At 38.6% G+C, this 20,988-nt stretch overlaps 1 protein-coding gene across 4 annotated transcripts; it reads right to left on the reverse strand.

Annotated features, from left to right (window-relative positions):
* Positions 1–887: 887 nt before the first annotated feature.
* On the reverse strand, positions 888–20,940 carry Shal (Potassium voltage-gated channel protein Shal). Of its 4 annotated transcripts, none has more exons than XM_017179026.3 (7): positions 20,553–20,939; positions 9,389–9,959; positions 8,390–9,302; positions 8,119–8,281; positions 7,364–7,552; positions 4,279–4,431; positions 888–2,754 (listed from the first exon to the last, which is right to left on the reverse strand). In XM_017179026.3, the coding sequence occupies exons 2-7, from the start codon at positions 9,588–9,590 to the stop codon at positions 2,659–2,661; spliced, it is 1,716 nt and encodes a 571-aa protein (XP_017034515.1). In that variant the 5' UTR covers positions 9,591–9,959; positions 20,553–20,939; the 3' UTR covers positions 888–2,658. The 4 variants fall into 4 exon arrangements, 3 of the variants coding, with proteins under 3 accessions (XP_017034515.1, XP_070141848.1, XP_070141849.1); XM_070285747.1 differs by having other exon boundaries at positions 20,559–20,938; XR_011444967.1 differs by lacking the exon at positions 888–2,754 and adding an exon at positions 6,789–7,125 and having other exon boundaries at positions 4,336–4,431; positions 20,559–20,939.
* Positions 20,941–20,988: the final 48 nt, after the last annotated feature.

A 20,988-nucleotide genomic window follows, 5' to 3' on the forward strand; every position in this document is an offset into this window, starting at 1 on the left:
GAAAGTCATTATTGACAAAGTTTATTATTTATAATAATAATAATAATTAATACTGGGCAGACAATTTTGTTTTTATAATTATCTAGTAAATATTTTTCTGTAAAGAGTTTTAGCTTTATCGAGGTAAAATTGAAACTTAATCAAAATAATAATTGAATTTTTAGATAGAATTATATATATTGAAATTGAAGACTAAAAACATTCCATGCTGGAAATATTTTCTGGTTAAAAAGCACATGCTAAAATGTTGAACCACACGAGGGCTTAGCTTTTAGCGATCTTTGCTTAGCTCCGTTTCCAAGTTGAAGTTCACAGATCTCGACAACTCATAGGCATATGACTAACGACGGCTATGCAAATTAGTTTGGGCCATATGCCCGGTTATCGCAGGCAAGAAAAAACTAAAAAAAAAACTGAAAAACACAGCACAACATCTGTTCGAACCGGGGCCAAAAGCAAATTGTCGTTTGCCATCGTATCGTGTGGCAGTACGAGTTGAGCTCGCCGGCTGAGCACCTTCGAACACACTAGTTAGTATAGATATAGTGGATATAGGGGCGATCTCTGGCCCGACGCCGGCCCAGCGATTCATATAGTATAACCGATGATGTATGGTGGGAATTTCCGTTACCTTAGCCATTCGATTGGTCGCCGTCCGATCTCTCCAAGTTAAGTCTAGGTGTTGCCTCCGAGAGAGCAGTGTAAGCAGGAACACCAACAGTAGGGTGGTCCAGTATTGGATTGAAAATAAATGTAATAAAAATAATTAAAAGGAAAATTGCTCCGAAACGTTGACATGTTTTACTTATAGACTTTCCCCAGGAAATTATAAGAAATAATCAGCGAAACTCAGGTCAACCCCAGATATATTTTGGTTTTGGTGGAAGTAAACAGATTTCTTTATTTTATTCATTATAATCTTTAGCTTTTTCATTCTCAGAGACCCGTGGCAGAGTATTCGTTTTTGCTGTTACTCAATTCGAATTACATATCACTAAAAATCAAAACAGAAATGTCGTCCCTTCCTCCTTCGGATATTGGTTTAGACCATCGCCTTTTCTTGATAGATTGGTTTTCTTTTAGAATATCGCTACGAGAGTTGGTATTATTTACCAAATTGTTGTTTGTCTTCTTGATGTTGTTTTTGTAAATTTTCGATCTAATCATAAACATTTTGGTTGTGTTTACTCACAACTTCTTCGTTTCGCTTAACAAAAGTTAGAGAATTTTGTTCATTTGCTTGTTTGATTTTTTGTTTTTGTTTTTTTTTTTTTTGAAATTAAGAGGCAACTTAGAGAATTAGAAACAAGTGTCAACATCGCACTCATCGTCGTCATAATATTAATTAGAGTAATAATAATAAATTTATCATACATACAAGCTCCATATTTATGTTGATCTTTAAGTGTTTACTTGAACTAATTTTAAATGTTTTAAATTTAGAATTAATTAATATACTTTAAGTTTCTGTTAGAATTTGCTAAGAGTTCATTTAGTTAGTTAATGCTCCAATTCTTTAAAGCCTTTCCTACACACACATATACATTTAAATAGTTTCCTTGCTAACTTAGTTCTTGGAAGAAAGTTGTAATTCTTGTTTCATTCGATAGATTTTGATTAGTTCATGTTGGGAGTGAGTATTCCAGAGGGGCGAGGGTGAGGTGAATGACGAACTGAAACCTCTTTGCTATTTAGTCAACTGTGGAAATGCCGAAACGCTGAGAGATCTCTGCCGATGAGAAACCATAGAGGGGGAAGTCGATGAAGTTCATACCTACTAGACTACGGACCATTTAAAAAATACACGAATTCATAATAATATTTCTCATAATTTTTTCATCTCGAATCCTATTCGTTTGCCCGACTCCACCCAAATCGCCTGCAGTTAAAATTTCATTATTGTGTTCGGTTTTTGTTCTCTATGCCTCTTGGTTTCTTGGACCCAATGCAACTTGCTTGAGTTTCCCTCGACCTTCTTCGGTTATAGGTATGTATCGTAGGTATATCCCTAGGATCTTTCTGTGGGTAGAACTTTTCAAACGGTTTGCCTTCTATGCTACTTTATGTTCACTTTGTTAAAACATACACAGTAAATTCCTCTAAAATGCTTCGGTTTCGGTTGTTTGCTGTTGTTTTCTTGTCCCCTAAATAAAGTAAATAGTGTTGCATATTATTATTATTATTACTTGTATCTTTTCCTTTTTTGTTTTATTTTTTTTTTTCATTAACGGGCCTTCGCTAATCAAATCCGACTTGGCCGCCACAGAATCTGGGTTCGGCACTTATATTTCATTAAATTTGTTACTGCTTTCGTTTTAAATGTGCTTTTATACATCGTACACATCCAGAGACGCTTGCACCGGAGTCTGCAACTGTTTAACTTTAATTAAATATCGTCTCCCTTGAACTCGAAAATCAGATTTTATAGATTACACTGGTACTGGGGTTTTAGTTTTCGGGCTTTCCCTTTTCTCTTTGGCGACTACAGACACACGACGATTTCTACAAACGAATTCAATTTAGTTTAAAAACTTTTCAAGTTAGTCTAAATTTAAACATAAATCATCTCGATCTGGTGTGGGATGTGGACGCGTGCGCTTCCATGGCCAAGGATGCGGATGCTGATGTGGATGCTGTGGGCGCGGACCTGCTGCCGGCTCAGAACGAGGCCTCCACCAGGTAGGTGCCATCCATGGGCTGATTGTTTTGGCTATTTTGAGCATTGCTGGCAGCCGGCATGTACTTGCCGCAGGCCTAAACAGAACGAGAAAGGAGCAGAGAATGCATTAGGGCTTTTACGGATGATTAATGGACATCGCGGACGCAGAGTATGATATGCTAAAAATCAAAAACAGAAGCTTCCATGTGAACATAACCAGAATTGGTACAGTATATCAGGCGGGCTTCGGCTTAGGCTTCGCTTTCGAAGTGGTAATAAAAAGATACTTATTTTAAGAGTTTATTGTTATTACTATTTATGAAAGTCTGATTTTTTTAAAATGCTGTACCACAAAAACAATTTTAAATATTGTCCTAGCTAATAAATATACATAAGTAATATAGCTTGGTAGTAAAGTTCAAAGATTTTATTTTAAAACTTTATTGAACCTTGAGTTCAAAAAAATAAATATATAAAACATGATTTGCGTTCTTTTATCTGTTGTCAGCACTTTAATTTTTCGTTTTTGTTAGCAATTAATTATTATTTATTGTCTTCTCTATTATTTTTTACTTTATTAAAATTTTTTAAAATATTTATCTCATGGATTTAACATTTTTAAGCTCTCGTGTAAAATAGCACTTTTTACCTGATACATTTATCTACATTTAAAATCGTAGCATACTTTTGGGAGGCCTAATATAAACCTAATACAACGTGTAAATGTTAATGTTCAGAAGATATGTTAAGAGCTGTATATTTCAGAATAAAATATGAATTTGGAAATACTCTACTTTTGAATAAACGCTAAATCCTACATGGCTTTAATCCAAAATAGTAAAAAGTACATTTTAGGCGAATGATATTAAAGAGCTAAATGTTATTCAAGTGCAAATGTGTTTAGGTCCCTAAATACTATTTTTTGATTTATTTTATTCTTTTGCTTTTTAATCTTATTAAAAACAAAACCGTTTGCAGGAAAATAGATTTCAATACAAAAATGTTAGTTTACAAAAGCCGCAAAGATATGGGTACTTAGTAGTACATTTCTTAATGCATTTTTCACTGAATAATGTCAAAGTGCTAAGATTTATCTTGTGCTGATTACTTGTCTCACTGTTTCTTTTTTGTTATTACATTTACAGAAATTACATTTTCCCCTTTGAGTGATTTTAATTGCAACAAAAATATGCTTGTGTCCGCAAAGAAGCCCGAGATGCCTTTGAGCCTCCGACTCAAGGTCGCCTTTGTAGTTCTGCGGGTGAGGTGGGTGGCGATGAGTGTACAAAAAATACAAGTTCAACCAGATAATTCAACACACACAAACTATACATATACAGGGCACAGAGAGAAATATATATATAGAGAGATAGAGGGGTACGGAAAGCGGTTGTGGACCCACCTGCAGACGAACTCAACCCCTCGAGTGCCGGACAATGGCTCTCAGGTGCACTCTCGGGGCCAGGGGCCGTACTCGTGCTCTACGTCAGAGCTGCTCACACAGTGTCCGTGCCTCCGAGGTCCGAGCTGAGGCATGGATCGTGCCTGGGCCCGCGGACGCACTGTGTGTGTGCAGCCCTGCTTTGTGTACAGGATATGCGGAGGGGGATATAGCTTACCTGGTAGCGCTGGGAGCAGCAGCGGCCGCAGCAGGACTGCAGCAGGCCGGCGGCACTGTTTGTCGAGTGGGCGGGACTGGCCATCGGCGACGGAGAGCCCGGCCGCTTGGGCTGACCGTTATACGGAATTTCTAACTCGACAAATTCACGATCCTGCGGTCGGTTTTTGAGCATTGAGAGGTGTGTACAGCCAGAGAAGAATTTTACAAAGAGAAACGAAGAATACATAGAGTACAATGTTTTTTTTTTCTTTTTTTATCAACAATTTTACAATATAGAAATCGGGGAGGGGGCGTGGGGAGATACACACACAAAACACAGGACAACGGGACCACAGGAAGGGGTAATTCATACGCATAAACAAATACTCAGAGCGAGAGAGAAGGATAAAGAGCTAGAGTTGATGGCTCTTTCGAGTTAACACAACAGTTAAAACATTAAGCTGGTCTATGGGGGAGGAGGGGGGTAAAGTTTTAAATATTTCAACGCTTAAATTAATCAAAGTTAAAATCTAGGGTTTCTAGAGCTGGCGAACCATCGATAGGCCATCTTTTATTCAAATTGCATAAGAAATACATCATAATTCGTTGATTTCAATATAGATTCCATCTATATCCCATAATATTCCTTTTGATTGTATATAATTAGTAGGAGCCTAGATTGTGTTTGTAAATTGTATAAAACTTTGATACTATCGATGTTTAGCCAGCTCTACTTGGGTTCTTTTTGTTATATTTGCGGCTCCTAAGCAATGACAATTTTACAAAAACACTATGAGAACAATTTATTATTTATACAGCCAAAAGGGAGGAGTGGGCCGGGTGGCGGTCAGCGGGCGGGCGGTTGATCACTTAGCAGGACGAGAGAGCTGTAAATGCGGAGGGGGCGGAGGGTCGGTGGTAAGCAAGCGCCAGCTAGCGACATTCGAGTGCGATTTTTGTGTTTCCTTAGCGAGCGGTTTAAAACGCGGCCGCGTTTATAGCCGCTAAAACTGATTCCCGATTTATGGCATAGCGATATTTTATTGATTTGTGGTTTTAAGTGGGTTTTTTAAGGGCTCATCAAGTGGTTTGCTACGACTAGAACACCTAAATTGTTCATAAAGTGAGGAATATAAATCCTAATAGTGCTAGGAGCCATAAAAACCATTTTTATTATTATTAAAGTACTTAAAATAAAGTTAAAATTTTATATTGATATATATTTTTTTTTTATTTTAATAGTGAATTTTATTACAGGTATACTAGACATAAACTGTAATATTATTTTGTAAATCCTACTGAACAAAAATAAATATCTCAAAATGTATTGTGATTAGAGGCGTTAATTTTCAGAAAATATTAACCTAGTGAAAGCCTTACACTAAAATAACTAGTAAGACCATTCTCGTTCCATTAATAAAACTTAATTTCAGAAGAAAACTGAATCAATTCAATTTATTTTAATTAAGAACATATAGTGTTTTTGGATTTCAACTTGTACTTCCTCATTTTGTTTAAAAAAAAAAACTATATTTTTGTTTTGTAATTAGAAACTAAAATCAGATACAGGCATACCATCGCACTGATAGAGCTATTTTTAATCAATTCGGTAATTCCCTCTACAACTAATTACTTTTTATATGATTTTCCCTGGAATATGGCTACCATTAGAGTATAGGAATTTACTCCCAATAAATTAAAAAGGCATAAATAGTGCGGCCTAATGGGATTTTCATAACCACTTAAGTGTTCGTGCATCGCGTTTCGCCACACTTGATGAGCCCCATCGACGATTAAAATTGTTTAGATTTTGATATTGTTAGATTTTGTATTCATTTTGGGTTTTATGTTGACAGCAATCGATTGCATATGGCTAAATGGACGCTTCGAAAATTCTTGATGGCATGTGGGGAGCATTCTCGTATCGTTCTAACCGATACTATTCGGTGATGACCTATGTATTCGAGGAACTTAAAACAGAACGGAGCGCATAGCATTCAACACGAATCGTTTTCTTTCAACAAAGAGGTCGGAAAATAACGGAAAAACAACCGACAATCAACAGATAAAAAATGAAAATTCGAAATTGGAAATTGGAAATCATAAAAACTAATTGCAACGCGTAAACATGAACGAGATAGATAGATAGAAAGTTATAGAGAGAGAGAAAGGGATAGAGAAAGATTGAAGAAACAACGAAACTCAAATACAAACCGAAGGCACTTACTTTGGCGGATTTATATTCGTTTATCAGAGTATAGACATTGATATTCATGGCTCTTATTTGTTTAGTATGTTTTATATTTGCTTGATTTTTAAAGCCAGTTCAGCTCCCAGAACCGATACCAGATCGTGTGAAAAACATGGCACAAATGTTGAACTTAGAACATACAACTTAGGACGTAACACAACCGATCCGACATACACAGATACAGATACCGAAGACAATAATGTACAGAAAACAGATGAAAACAAAAATGGGAAACACGAAAGAAAATTATAATTTGTAAACACAAAAAATGCACATACAAAAGATGCTGAAATCGTTCAGTTTTAGTTTCAGTTTCAGTTTCTTTTTCTTTTACTCTTCTGGCGTTTTAACGATTTGGATTTCGAAATTGATTCTGATTAATGGAAAGACGCGATAGTGTTCAAAATGCTTAACAACAAATCCTTCCGCTGGTCATTTAATGTTTATAGGTGTCGCCGCCATTGTTGCTCTCTTAGCCGCTGTGGTCGCTAATGCTGTTGCTATTGTTGCTAGTGCCGCTATGGTTGTTGTGGCTGTTGTCATTGCTTGCCTAACGAGCTTGTGGCAAACCTTACGCTATCTGACTATAACTGAGATGTTCAAATGTTGCTACATCTGTATACACGGAAAAAACGAAAAATGTATAGATAAAGAGTGTGATAGGTAAATCATAAGTAACGTAAAATTAAAATTCAAACACTGAGCGCACAGTCGATTGACAATAGTAATATTTATATCACATGTGTATGTATATATGTATATATTTACATACATATAACTATATGCATATATATAAAGAGAGCAAGAGAGATAGAGAGAGCGAGAGCGGAGTGCACACATCGCGTATACGCACCGTTGTCTTCTCCAGACACCGCAGCAAGTGATGGTGCTGCAGCTCGAAGATGTCCTCGTCCCGATAATTGTCATCCAACTCGATGCCAGACTCCTGGGCGGCCCACCGTGCCTCGGCGGCCTTCTTCTTGCTGACAAAGGCGGCTCCGGACGAGGCCTTGGCAATGCGGATGCGCGCCAGGCGAGCTTTCTGCAAGGACATGGCAATAATCAGTTAAAGTGACGGCTGGCAGTGCGTATTTCCACAGGGAAAATTAGTTTTCATTGTCAAAAATGTTCAACAATATTTTTATTTGTTTTTTATAATATTTTGTTATAGAAATTGTTATGTTTTAAAGCTATTTAGCTGGTTGCTCAACTTTTTTTTCATTTGTTACAAAAGAAAATAAATAAATAAAAAAATAATAATATCCTAATCAGAACCAAACCTAAAACGTTTGTGAAACTCAGAAACCAACTCTATATTAATACTGTATCGAGTAGTCGATGCGTAACTCGATATTTTAATCTTTTGATTAAAAGAATAAAAGACTACCATAATTCATTAATATATATACTTATATCGATTAATTTTCGATAATATAGATTTTAACATAAAATACGATATATACGATAAATATTCGATACTTTAAAATTTCAATAAATCAACTTTTTTTATATTGTCGACATAATAATTAGCATTTTAAATATATGTATATTATATCTGATTTTTCCTCTCGATATATGATCATTCCTAGAACTGAGGAAGTGACTTACCCGTTGCGCCTTGCGCTTGTCTGCTCGCTGGTTCTGGTGATAGATTCTACTAAAGTTCGATACGATAACAGGTACAGGTAAGGCGATGACCAGCACACCGCTGAGCGAGCACACGCCGCCCACAATTTTGCCAGCTATTGTTTCCGGCACCATGTCTCCATATCTGCAAAGGCGGATAAATATTAAAAAGAACAAATATTAATATATTTTGTGTTATTTATTATATTATCACTTATTGTATAAACAGTGAGAGATCAGAAACAAGTCTTACCCCAGCGTCGTCATGGTGACAATGGTGTACCAGAAGGCCGCCGGAATCGATGTGAAGTTGGTGCCATTGACGTTCTTCTCCGCGTAGAACATGACGGTGGCGAAGATGATAATGGCCATGGCCAGCGAGAAGACAAGGAAGCCCAACTCGCTGGCGCAGGACTTGAGCGTGTAGCCGAGGATCCGCAGTCCCTGCGAGTGGCGCGAAAACTTAAAGATGCGGAAAACGCGGAACACCCGCAGTGTGACGAAGGCTCCGCTCACATCGTCGTTATCGGTGATCCCCAGTCCGATATAGTACGGCATGATGGCCACCACATCGATGATGCTCATCACGGAGCGCACGAACTTGCACCGATCGGGGGCGGCGAAGAGGCGGAGCAGATACTCCGCCGTGAAGATCATCACGCAGGCGGTGTCCAGGCAGAAGAACACGATCTTGTAGCGCTCTCCGCAGGGCAGAGTTCCCGCTCTGCCCGGACGGTGGCCACACGGCACCGTTTCCACCACGTTGGCCATCACAGAGACGGCGATAAAGAAGCCCGTAACGTAGTAGAACACCAGGGCACTCGTGGACGTGTGTGGGTTTTCAAAGGCCCGCCACATCTTCTGCCTAATGTTGGTCAATTGCTGCAGGTTCTGATCGCCATTCTCCGACAGCTTGTCGTCCATCAGCCGCTCGGCATTCTCCCGCTTTCGGTCCCTATAGTCCTCGTAACAGCAATCCCCGATAACATCCGGCATAATGCCGAAGAAGGCCAACTCCTCGTCGTAGCTGGTGAGGCATTCGTGCTTCGGATAGTGCAGCTTGCCGGTCCGATAGTAGTTGAGGATGTGCCGGAAGATGTCCGGGTCCCGGTCGAAGAAGTACTCTTTGCAGTCCTCATCGTAGAAGAATTCTTTTTCGTTGGAACCTACAGAATGGTGGTTAAATAATATGTTTTTTAATTGTGAATATTAAATGATTAGAACATATTAATATGTAGAATTGACTGCGCACCTAAAAGAGTGTCTGGATATTTCTCCAGGGTATTCCGCCACGTCTCGAAGCGGCGGCCGGACACGTTGATCAGGAGCTTCTCGTCGTCCGTTTTACGGCGGTCCTTGGGCATCGGCGGCGGTGGCAGTGGGTGGGTGGCGATCGGCACCCACCCGATGGCCGCCGCCCGGGCGAAGGGCAGCCAAGCGGCGACCGAGGCCATGCTATGGGGTGGAATGTTTCAGTGTCCCGGTCAACTCTCGTGGTGGCTCCTTTCTCGGCTCCTTGGCTGCGTCCGTTGCCGCTGGCTGGCTTCCTATATATTATTTGGCAGTTGTTGGGGGAGGGAGGGACTTTTGGGGTTTCTGGCCGAAGGGGGAGCCTCTGTGTCGAGCTCCTCTATTTTAAAGCTCTTGCCCGCTGCCTTTCCTTATTGTGTTCCGAATGCATTTCTGCAACGTCCGGCTAGCAGTGTTTTATTGCTTAAACTTATTGCTGTCATTTTTGCTTTTGCTTTTGCTGTTGCTGCTTTTGCTTTACTCCGTGGATATGAAAAGATTCCTCTGCCCGCCAGTTGGGTTGATGTGCAGCACTGCAAGAAAGAGGAAAAGTTTCCAAAGCTTAAGGAACAAGTTCTCTAATTCGCCAAAAAGTTTCTTAGACACGCAAGCAAAGATACACAAAGAAGCGCAATTTCAGGAGAAAGTTTGACACATATTTTGAAGAGCTTAAGTTGGACAGATGTTTAACTGATTTGTACCAATGTAGTAGTAGTAATTGTCTTCTACTGTAGCTTTAGCACATGGACTCAGAAATATATACATGACTAGATGAACTCTGCTGGTGATGCTAATCAGAAATCCTAAACACAAATATTAAGATAACCCAACTTGTCAAAATAAAACGTGGTTGAACTCAATAAGACACAACTAACTACAGCATTTCCGGTCAAGGTTCTTTTTCGGATTTTGCTATTACCTAAGCAAATATTTTGGAATTTTTTTTCTTAAATATTACCTTAAACTATCCAAACAATCCCACGATTATACTTAGATCCCCCACAAATTCTTAGAGACTATATAAATGGCATTCGATTCGGATTCGCTCTCTAGAGTTAAATACACCCACATTTAATTTAGACCCAAGCTATTGTTTAAAATTCACTTCAATCGAATTGTAAAGTTTATGGGGAATCCCGAATGGTATTACTTCCTACTCGCCCCCGTCCCCGCCCCGCACCTCACCGATCTGCCCCGACCCACATCGCGGATTTTCCGACTTTCCCAAAGCATAAATATTATCATAAATCGGTGGGAACAACCCGCTCGCCCGGACACACCACACACACACATCGGCCCACTCCTCAATTTCTCGCTTCACTTGTTTATATTATCAATTTATCCCCTCCCCCGACGCCCCTGCACATATATAATGATTCACAGCAGCAGCAGCAGCAGCAGTCGACAGACAACGCCATTCAATGCGTTTTCGAGCAGCGCTGTCTAAATATTTAAACGAGGCAAACACAGAATCGAACCGACCCACCAACTGGCGGGAGAACGGGAACACACTCCCCCGAGGGCCCAGCAGCTGAGGCCATTTTAATGGTTCAAGCGAACGGAGTGAACGTCCATTGGACCGACCACTGGTCCTCTTTCCATCCATATCTGGATGGTTCTGGTTTGGGTTCTAGTTCTTGAACTAAGACACGGAGAAAAATAACAAAAAAATCTGAATTTTTTAACAGTCTAGGGTGTTTCAAAAATGACAAGGGTTTGGAAAATCCTTAAATTCAGTATAGCCTTGTTTACTTTTTAAATTGTAAATATTTCTGGATAAAATGGACCCCTTTTTAAGGGTTTTCGTATGTTTAGTGACTATTGTAGCACCCCATATTATCTCTTTAGAAGTGGAATAAATTTGTAGGAAATCGGACAAATATTACGGCGACAAAAGCGATTCTAGTTTTGTAGAATTTCGCATTTGGTCAATTATATTTTCGCCTGAATCATTGCATTTTATATATAATATATATGTAAAGTGACAACAGAAATTAATTTTTTAATTTAAGTTTTAAACTAGCTATACAATTTTCAAACATTTTAACAATACTCAGACTTTCATCACACATTTATTCAGTTTAAAAACAATAGACCTTATTTTAGAAAAAGAAAATGCAACTTCATTTTGCTCAGTGTATGGGAATACTTGGTCGGAATGTGTGGGTGTCACTTGGTGCCTGTACTGCTGCTTGGTCGCTGGTCCCTCCGCTTTCCCAGTCGCACAACAAATTTATGTGCATTTCTATAGACAGTAAACACCCTGCAAATTTTCCTTTGGCCACAAGTCATTTTGCAAACAACAATTAAAACGCAAAAAGTTTCTGTGTCTGTCCTTCGGCCTTGTGTTCTTGACACCCACCCGTCGCCCCCCAATTGGGAACTGTGACTAAAAGTCATTTGTTTCCATAAATGTCAGGGCATGGCACGGCTCTTGAAGACTATATAATGTGTGTCTTTGATTTATACAATATTTATTGCTCTGTCTCTAGTTGTGTCACTAGCAATGCCACGATTGTTATTCTCTTGCTTAGATATTCCTGCCAAGAGGACATCGATTGCACTGCCCGAAACTGCAACTACGTTACACAGAAGTGTTTTGCATATATTTGGACGCCTGTTAATGGCCTGATGACACCCACACTGGAACAAAAATTCTCAAGTAAAAAAAGAAAAATAAGAAGATATTTCACTATATTCACAAATTATAAAGGTCTTCATGTCCCAACTATTCAGTGTTCTATGTTCTGTAATCTTTTTTAAACCAGTTATGTTGCAAAATTGTATATTGGATTACAGATTAACATAGAACACAGAATTGTTAGGATATAAAAACCTTTACTCCCTAAAAATATTTTTGAAATACCTTATTTCATTCACACATCACAAGTTTTGATTTTTATCAATGTCCCACAAGTTACATTGTAGACTTTCCAGTGTTTTAAAGGGGTCTCCAAGGGAGGCGTCAGGCCAACTTGGGGGTGAAGTGGATGTAGCGCTTGTCATTTGGCGTTGCCATAACAATACCCATTAGGAGTTATTAGTTCGGTGAATGGGAATAGAAACCACTAAGACATGGCGCGGTCACAAAAAGCTGGTCGATAGGTGAAGGCTAAGGTTAGACAAGGTTAGCTAAGGTGATAGATGGGAGCTACGGGGCAGGAGGACTGGCTTTGCTTGTTTTACGGATATTGTATTACATGCGAAATGCATATTAACCCTTAGCGATTGATTATGAGTGATTGATGAGTGTCAGCGGTGCGTTATTTAAGCGAACATCTTCATTATTTCCAACAATTTAAATAATTTCGTCAAGGGTTTTTTTTTTAACTTTTTGAGGTATTATTTCTGTAAATTTATAGTTTATTGAAATTTAAATAAACTTAATCGCATTTCCCTTTTATATATTTTGTATATCTTATTGGAAACATAATGACCTTCATTTAATTAAAAGGTTTTCGGTTTTCGATAAATAGTATACACAACTTCTAAACTACCCATTCTTAAAATATCTTTGGTTTTAAAGAATACTGTTTTTCTTAAATACTTATATAATCTTAATCATAATGTTGAATAAAATTCTTTTGCCAAAGAAATTCTGTATCATTTCCAGTGTGGAACTTAGACTTCAAATTTAACTGTAGAGTCTCCTGACCTGTATTTAAGAAATTGCATCAAATTTTATTTCCAGCTGACTCTAGGCTCTGCTCATCCTGCTCCCCCTACACCGTACATATGTGAGCACATTATCCCAACAATTTTTGCGTCCATTAAGCGCTGAAGAGTCAAACAAACTGACAGTTTCAACCTTCTTTGGCACCCACATTCCAGCGGGTGGAACACCACTAGCACCCACCACAACACGGCGCAACCACCCCACCGCCCAACACACTATTCGACACCAGAGCGCCGCAGACAATGGGCCATGGACTCGCTGGGTGTCAGGCCTTAATGTTTTAATGCCATATTATCCTATCAACAATTTTCCACTATAGATTGACGCTCTTTGTGTTCCGAGACGTACACTGGCAACAAAAAGAACACAGTTCTTTTAGTGTTAGGATTTAAAGATACCAAAATGATCAGGCGAAAGCCAATAAATTCTAAATATCATATTTATTTACCTATACAACAATTTTAATTATTTTAATATTAAATCTATCAGATTATATTTGAAAATTTTGTTCTTTAAATAGAAAACATTTTGAATAGTTAAATTTAAGTCGCAATATCAACGTGTTCTGCCAAATTATCACAAGAATAATATTTAATTAAGGTTTCTAAAATACAGTTTTTTTATAAAAAGTGAAAATGTAAAGGCAAAATTATCAGCTCTGTAACTAATTTGTGTGATATACTTTTCTCTCTCTGCAGGTGTATAGTCGTTGACATTGCTTTTATTGTTCGATGTGGACGAAATGGAAATTAATCAATGCCGTTTGCTTTGCTCTTCTGCCCCATTCCCTGCCCACGATTCTCATCCACCCACAGCCCACTGCTGACGTTGATGTTGATGTTGATGTCTGGGTGTCGTTAGGCAATCCAAGGAGAACTTCAACATGAGCAGGAGCGTGAGTCGTAGCAGGAGCAGGAGCGGCGTATTCGGTGCGTGTTGTGTGCCATCAAAATAAATTGTCAAACATCAAATGAGGGGCCAAGGCCGGACAGGAGGTGGTTGTGGGAGGCAGGGTGACCGTCCAGCAGCCCAATGAACAACACCTTGGCGCCAAACTGGGGTGCTGACGGTGACTTCCGCTCGGCTCCAAGCAAAGGCGCCACATGTCCCTATTATATGGTACATTATTTTCGTCCCGCGCTCTGGGCCTCCATTAATTATTTGCATAGTTTATTTTAGTTGGGCGTGGCGAGGGGCTGCCTAATTATTTGCCAGTTAGCTGGCTGCTTTCAGTTACATTTCGTCTCAAGGTTGCAGCATGTTGGGGCTCGGAGATTCCCCAAAAACAAAAAAAAAAAACAAAAACAGAAAAACAAGAAAACAACAGAAGCACCAACAAAGCCCCTGCACCTCTCATCTCCCGTCATAATGATGCGCATCCATCCATCCGTCCATCCACCCCCTCCATCCATCCACAACGCATTCTCATCAGCGAACATTGTGATGAATCTTTTGAGTGGGAGGATTCGGACTTGGTCTTGGGGACTATGATCGAAATAGTAAACATTTCAATCAACAGATTTCAATTTTTAAATGAAATCGGAGGTGAGAAAACCGAACTCCGTGTTTAAATTCAACAATTCTGGTGATAGAAGAAGTCAGAATGTTCAATTTAAAATATTTGTTATATTTGATTTTGGCTAAACGGGCTTGGAAAATTAAATTAGTGATGTCTAAAATAGTTATACTAATTATTAAACAAATCAAATTCTTAATGTATAAACTACTTGGATTTAATTTTAACATTTTTTAATATTTTTTAATGATAATGTATAATGTATCTGTAGTTTTCAAAAATAGAGGTACACAAAAAAAAAATAAATATTCAAATTAATATCAAGTAAGAAAGCAACTGCCTTAATAGAAAAGTCAAACTAGTTATTCCCAAGGTTCTATATTCAAAACCATTATTGCGATCGATTTTTTAAGCAAAAGAGTATTCTTTAAATAATATACAATTAAAGTAAAAAATCTTTGGTTTGTTTTGTTTATGAGGCCCCTAAAACAGCGGTAAACAGTTTAAGGAGCTAAATAAATTTCATTGTCTTATAGAACCCCTATATTGAACTAAAATTGGCAATAAACGACCGCAAAAGAATATTAATTATTTATATTTATACAAGAACAAGGACTCAAGGTAATGACTGAAATGATCTTGTGCCCTATGGATGCCGGGTATGAACAACAAAATCCGGATATAAAACATTCCAAACATTAAAATTCCCAATTTTATGGTCAACGTAAACAATACGTTATAACAAATATCTGAATAAACAAAGACATTCGATGGACTCAATCTTTAATACTTTTTTTAGAATATTAACTACACGGAAACTATTAAAGAGTAAATGTAATAATGTCTAAAAGATAATCGACAATCCCTAAAAAAAAAAAAAAAACACCAATTTATATAACGTTCTATTTATCACACCCATAATTTCCAAAAGAATTCGTAATATCGGGTTCAAACCTATGAATAATACAATAACTGAAATTTTAATTTTGAATACGCATTTCATGGGTCATATAAATATAGCATACTTTTCTGACCTTCGGGCTCGAAATACCCATATCAATTTACACCTCACAGCTAACATATTCATTATCTATTAATGTGCCTTTCAGGGCATATCAACTTCGCTGGCTGGCCGAGCGTTTTTCCAATCTTGTTTGTGTTGCCCGACGGCTCGCTTTTTTATGTTTCTGTTTTTGTTTATTAAAAAGTACAAACAGGCAGAAGCAGCCCAAAGCACAGAACACCAGGCCACCCAGCCGGCCCTCGAGAGCGTTCCATTCAATTTGGAGCCCCAAAATGCTAGTTAGGCATTAATGCTCGAAATACACGAGAAATCTACGGAAATCCTGTGACTTTTCCATCGCAGCCCATTGCGTGGGCCTGCGTAATCATATGATGGCTAAGCTTTGACTTTCTCTTTTTAGCCTCGCAAAACGGAAGCTATTTCTGGGGAAAACAGGGCGGGAAGGGCCTTAGCCAGGTTGAAACCGATTGCAACTTTGAGGCAAAATGCGAAACAAAGAGAAATGGAAGCGTTTCCAGATCATAAACGCAATTTTATGGCCTGGGGGGGCATTTCAATTTTGTATTTTTATTGACAATAAGTTAACAATGTTTACTTTCAGTTGTGTGTTGTGTTCGGCTATTTTTGAACAATCACAACAGCCTCATAGTCGGACCAAAAATACCCAGTTGAGACTGTGCTTCGGGCTCCCCGCCTTGCCCGCGTCGCCTTACAATTGTTTACAAGCGATTTTTTGTATGTTTTAATTTTTGTTTCATCGGTTTAATGAAAAATGAGAAATGTGTACAAATGAGCGGGGAGAGAGATGAGAAATAAGAGAAATGAAGAGAGTGGGAGAGAGTCTCTCTGTCTCTGCGCCTGCTCATAGGACCCTTGGGGGCTGGTCTGGGTCTGCTTAGGCTTCAGGTATGGGTCTGGGTCTGGGTCCGGGTTTCGGGACACGGGACACGGCCTCGGCTGTGGGCATTGGTATCCAGTTTGGGATTGGTTCTGGTTCGGGTTCGCGCTCGGGTTCCCTCGCTGTCGGCTCAACATCAAAAATATATTTTGCCATTTGTCTCTGGGCCCGGTGAGCATTTTATAATTTTCCATGTTGCCGCTTTTTTACTTATCCTCGTGTGTCTTTCGCTACGCTTAAGTAGAGGCTTAGGTGTCCTCCCACTAGGAACCCATTGAAGGTGCCTACCCCTAAATAAGGTGTCTACTTGGCAGGCATTTCAAAGAAACTAATTTGCTGTAGTGCCGCCTTTTCGTTGATGGAAATTAATTCGGTTTTATGACCGATTTATTTTCAATCGCCGGACCGCTATAAATATCTCTCCTGCAATGCTGAACAGTGCATATGGTAGCCGTGCATTTGAAGTCAGCCTTAATGGGTATGCCTTTGATATAAGCAGGTGTAAATATTAATATTCTAGACAGAGCAAGACTCTGGTAACTCAAACTATTGTTTATGCATTCCTCATAGGAATAGTAATTAAAATAAAATTATTGAATCGATCTTTATAAATAGAATATTCCCTTCTGTACCAAATAAGATACAATTTATTTTACCAATTAATACTCGCAATCTGGAGAGCTCTAGGGTAAATATTGACCAGAATTTCAGCAGCTTTCGTGTGCTATTGTTATGCAGCAGGAACACACTGCATATACTTATTATTAATTTAAAGCATTGCCCATACGTCATGTTCCGCCAGAGGACATAACAAGAAAGGCCACAACAATTCGATTACAAGTTGATTTATTATTTAAATTGCGTGTTGCGAACAAATACTAGCAGCCAAGGGGAACAGGGAAGACAGGGGGTAAGGGTTATTGGAAATGAAGGAGCTCAATGGCACATGTACACGTAAAAATATCACCAAAATGGGTAAGTCATTTCTCTTTTTCGTAATTAAATTAAGTTATTGAAAAAAGTTCTCTATACACACAAGTCATGTGCATGTTTTAAGGGTTTCTATTTATTTTTTAAGCTATAATTTAGATTTATATTTTATGTCATATACATCTAACAATATGGAACTCATATTGTTTTGCATTTGTGATCCATGTGCTTGTTCTTAGCCTTACATAATGTAAGGATGATGGGCAGTGGAGTGGATGCTGGCAGGGAGTTTCATTCTGCTATTCAAATTAATTGCAAAACTCGTAAAAAACTTTACGGAGTCGTGCTTATCAGCGGGCCAGCATCGCCAGCTGGAGCCGTTGCAGTCCACCGAATCCTCAGTCCCCGAAAAAAACTTTTACCATGATGGCCCTGACAAGCAGAAAATCAGAAGCGGATCAGAGGATGTGGGGGGCGGTGGCATCCAGAGGACGTGCAAGTGACCCAGAGAGCCATACGGCCGTATCCTAGGACACACGAATGGGGGATGGTGGGACGATGTGGGTGGAATGACGGCTGAGGCCAATGGCGTAATTTATGTAGGCTCTCTAAGCCCTTCCATGCGTGAAATGTGATTATATCTGAGTATAAATACGCATACAACTGTGACCATGTACGGGCTTGGTACTATACTATATATCACTATACAAAATCTATAAATGTGAGCTTATTTGGGCGTGAGAGATATAGTATGAGCGATAGGACATAGTGTTACGATCAAATGTTTATGTAAAAGTTGATCCCAATGAATTGAAACCATAACTGAACCATATCGTAAAGAGCAAATAAAAATGTCTTGAAAGCTAATAATATTTTCTAAGCGACTTAAATGTATCCTAACGAAGTCCGATTTCCTGTGAATGTTACCAAATTTTCTTAGCAAAGACTTTATTTGTCCTCCAAATTGTAAGAAAATAAAAACTTAAGAACTACGACTAGAAAACCTACTATTTGAAAACTGATTTAATAAATTTTTAAGCTTTCGAATATTTAAAACATTCAAAATGAAAACAGTCTTTCCTGGAAATGTTTAACTTATTAGTAACTACAGAGAGATTTGTGTTCATTATCATCTATAAAGATTCTGGAGGTTGATATTTGCAAGATAATTACATTAAATTCAACATAAAAAACCCCACAGATCCATACGAATCTGTAAAATAACGGATTTGGGATGCCCATGGGCATTAAGCTACATACATATTATGGAATTGGCGCTTTTATCCGATGATAACAAAACAACAATTGCCTGTGCTCCTGCTGCGCTGCGACTGCGCTGCGACGGCTGCATTAAGCGCGTCATCGCACAAATACACGCACAGAGACAAAGGCCGCGTGCGTGTGCATCTGCGCTTTAAGTATTAGTGCGGCTTTGTTGTTGCGCCAAAAACCAAGCCAAGGATTTTTCGCACATTTACGCCAGCAAATGGACTGCTGCTGATGCACCGTGAAAAATAACATTTGCTTTGAGATATTAACCAAAAAACTCATCAAGTTTTGATTAAAGTGATAAATATGCTTATTACTAAAGAGCTGCTTATTACTTTAAAGCTTTAAGGTATAGATTTACTTTATATTATAGATTTTATAGTATGCAAAATAGTTAAGTAAATATGTAAACTCTCTCATTATTCCCTTGCAGGTTCAATAAAAATTTAATTGTAGCGCAGTTAAGAAGACCCTATAACATTTATATGTACGCATGTTCATATATTATATAGTAATATCAGTGTGTTTATATCTTTAAGGTGTCAAGAAAACAATTAGAAAATAATTAGAAAAACATTTGCTTTAATTTGAAATAAAAATTCGATATACATAATATATGTACACATGAACATAGCTGCCTTAGGACCTTTTTTTTTATGGTACGGTTAAGTTGCAAGCTGTAAGGTCACAGTTGTTTAATTCCATTTTGAAATGTATATTTTATAACTGTCACGTTTTTTATTTGTTAGATTGTGAAAAAACATATGTTTAAGCCGAATAATATTTGTTTTATTCCAATTAAAAAGCTTCAGACTCTTATCATTTTAAATGTATATCACATTTTTTTCTTAAAATTATGAAACTTACTGACAATGAGGAAATATTATCTATTGATAATATTATTATAATGCTTTTAGAGATTTTTAGAGATTAATATCGTATGTTTAAAAAGGATAAGATATCATAAGGTTCTATAAACCGCTGACTGTCGTTGGAAATCCTTTTGTGACTCTTTCGTTTTGCTTCACTTTATTCTATTCAGGGCGTTTGTCGCATATGAAAAATGTTTTTCCCGGTGTCCTGCTGCTCCTTGCTGCCTCATTCTCTCTTTCTCTCCTACAGACGACCTTCACTTTCATACGACTGTCCGCATATATATTTTTTTGTTAAGTTGATTCTACGCTTTTTTAATAACACGCTACGCTGTGTTACGGTTTAGCAGGATAAAATAATATCATAAGTGCGGCAGGGAGGGGGTGGTGGACAGAGGCTTTAAATGGGCCAACTATGCAACAACAACTACTTGTTGTGTTGCATGCACGCCATGGGCTGCAATTAACAGAGATATTTTTTGTTAATGCCTTGACCACTTAGCAAGGACATGGGCGGTTAAAACTGGTTGTACATTATCTATTTCTTCATCCTTTTTTTGTGCTCTCTGTTATTTTTTGCGGCCGATGTTGTTGTATTTTTAGAGAGCGAGCAGGAACTATGTTCAACGCAGAGGCAGCAACAACAGCAAGATTCGCGGATACACACATTTTCACAAATCAAAAAAGCAAACGAATATTGCCACACACACTGCCGCACACCCACACACACACGCACTCGGGCACGGACAAGAGAGACAGACAGGAAAAATCTCTCTTTTTTTATGGATTTTCTGAGCAGGCAATCTGCTTTCCTTGATATTTGATTAAACAATTTCTTAATGGGTTTTTAATATTTTTGTTTACCGTCTGCGTTTTTACAAGTAACACATACAAATGCGGGCCTTTTCGGTTTATTACATTTTACACTTGTCGCCTCTTACACTTGCCTCCTCCGCACGTCTCCTCGCCACGGCTCGCCTCTCCTCCGCCTCCTTCTTCTCCGTTCTGTTAGCCGCACATTTTTCTCCGCACTATTTCGTGTAGACTTTCTCTGCTTTCGGTTAGAAATTTAAACTTTTTCAAATTTTTTTCCTGCACGCACGATGGCCAGAAGAACTTGGCCCGAACTACGACCCGCTAACTTGCTCCGCTCCGATTCTCCTTGTGGCGTTCAGACAAACAGTTCTCGACAAACTGAAAGTGAAAAGTGAAAAGCAAAAAGCGCCAGCGCCTCCGACCATCGGTACTGCAAGCCAGAATCCGGGACAGCACCGGAGCACTCACGGAGTCGGCGCACTAGCCTGAGCAAGTGGTGGTCACTGAAAGCGGAGGCAGCAACAGAATCGAAACAGATGTTGATGTTGCCTTTCGAACAAG

This window comes from Drosophila kikkawai, chromosome 3L (genome assembly GCF_030179895.1).
Source record: "Drosophila kikkawai strain 14028-0561.14 chromosome 3L, DkikHiC1v2, whole genome shotgun sequence".
NCBI classification, from domain to species: Eukaryota; Metazoa; Arthropoda; class Insecta; order Diptera; family Drosophilidae; genus Drosophila; species Drosophila kikkawai.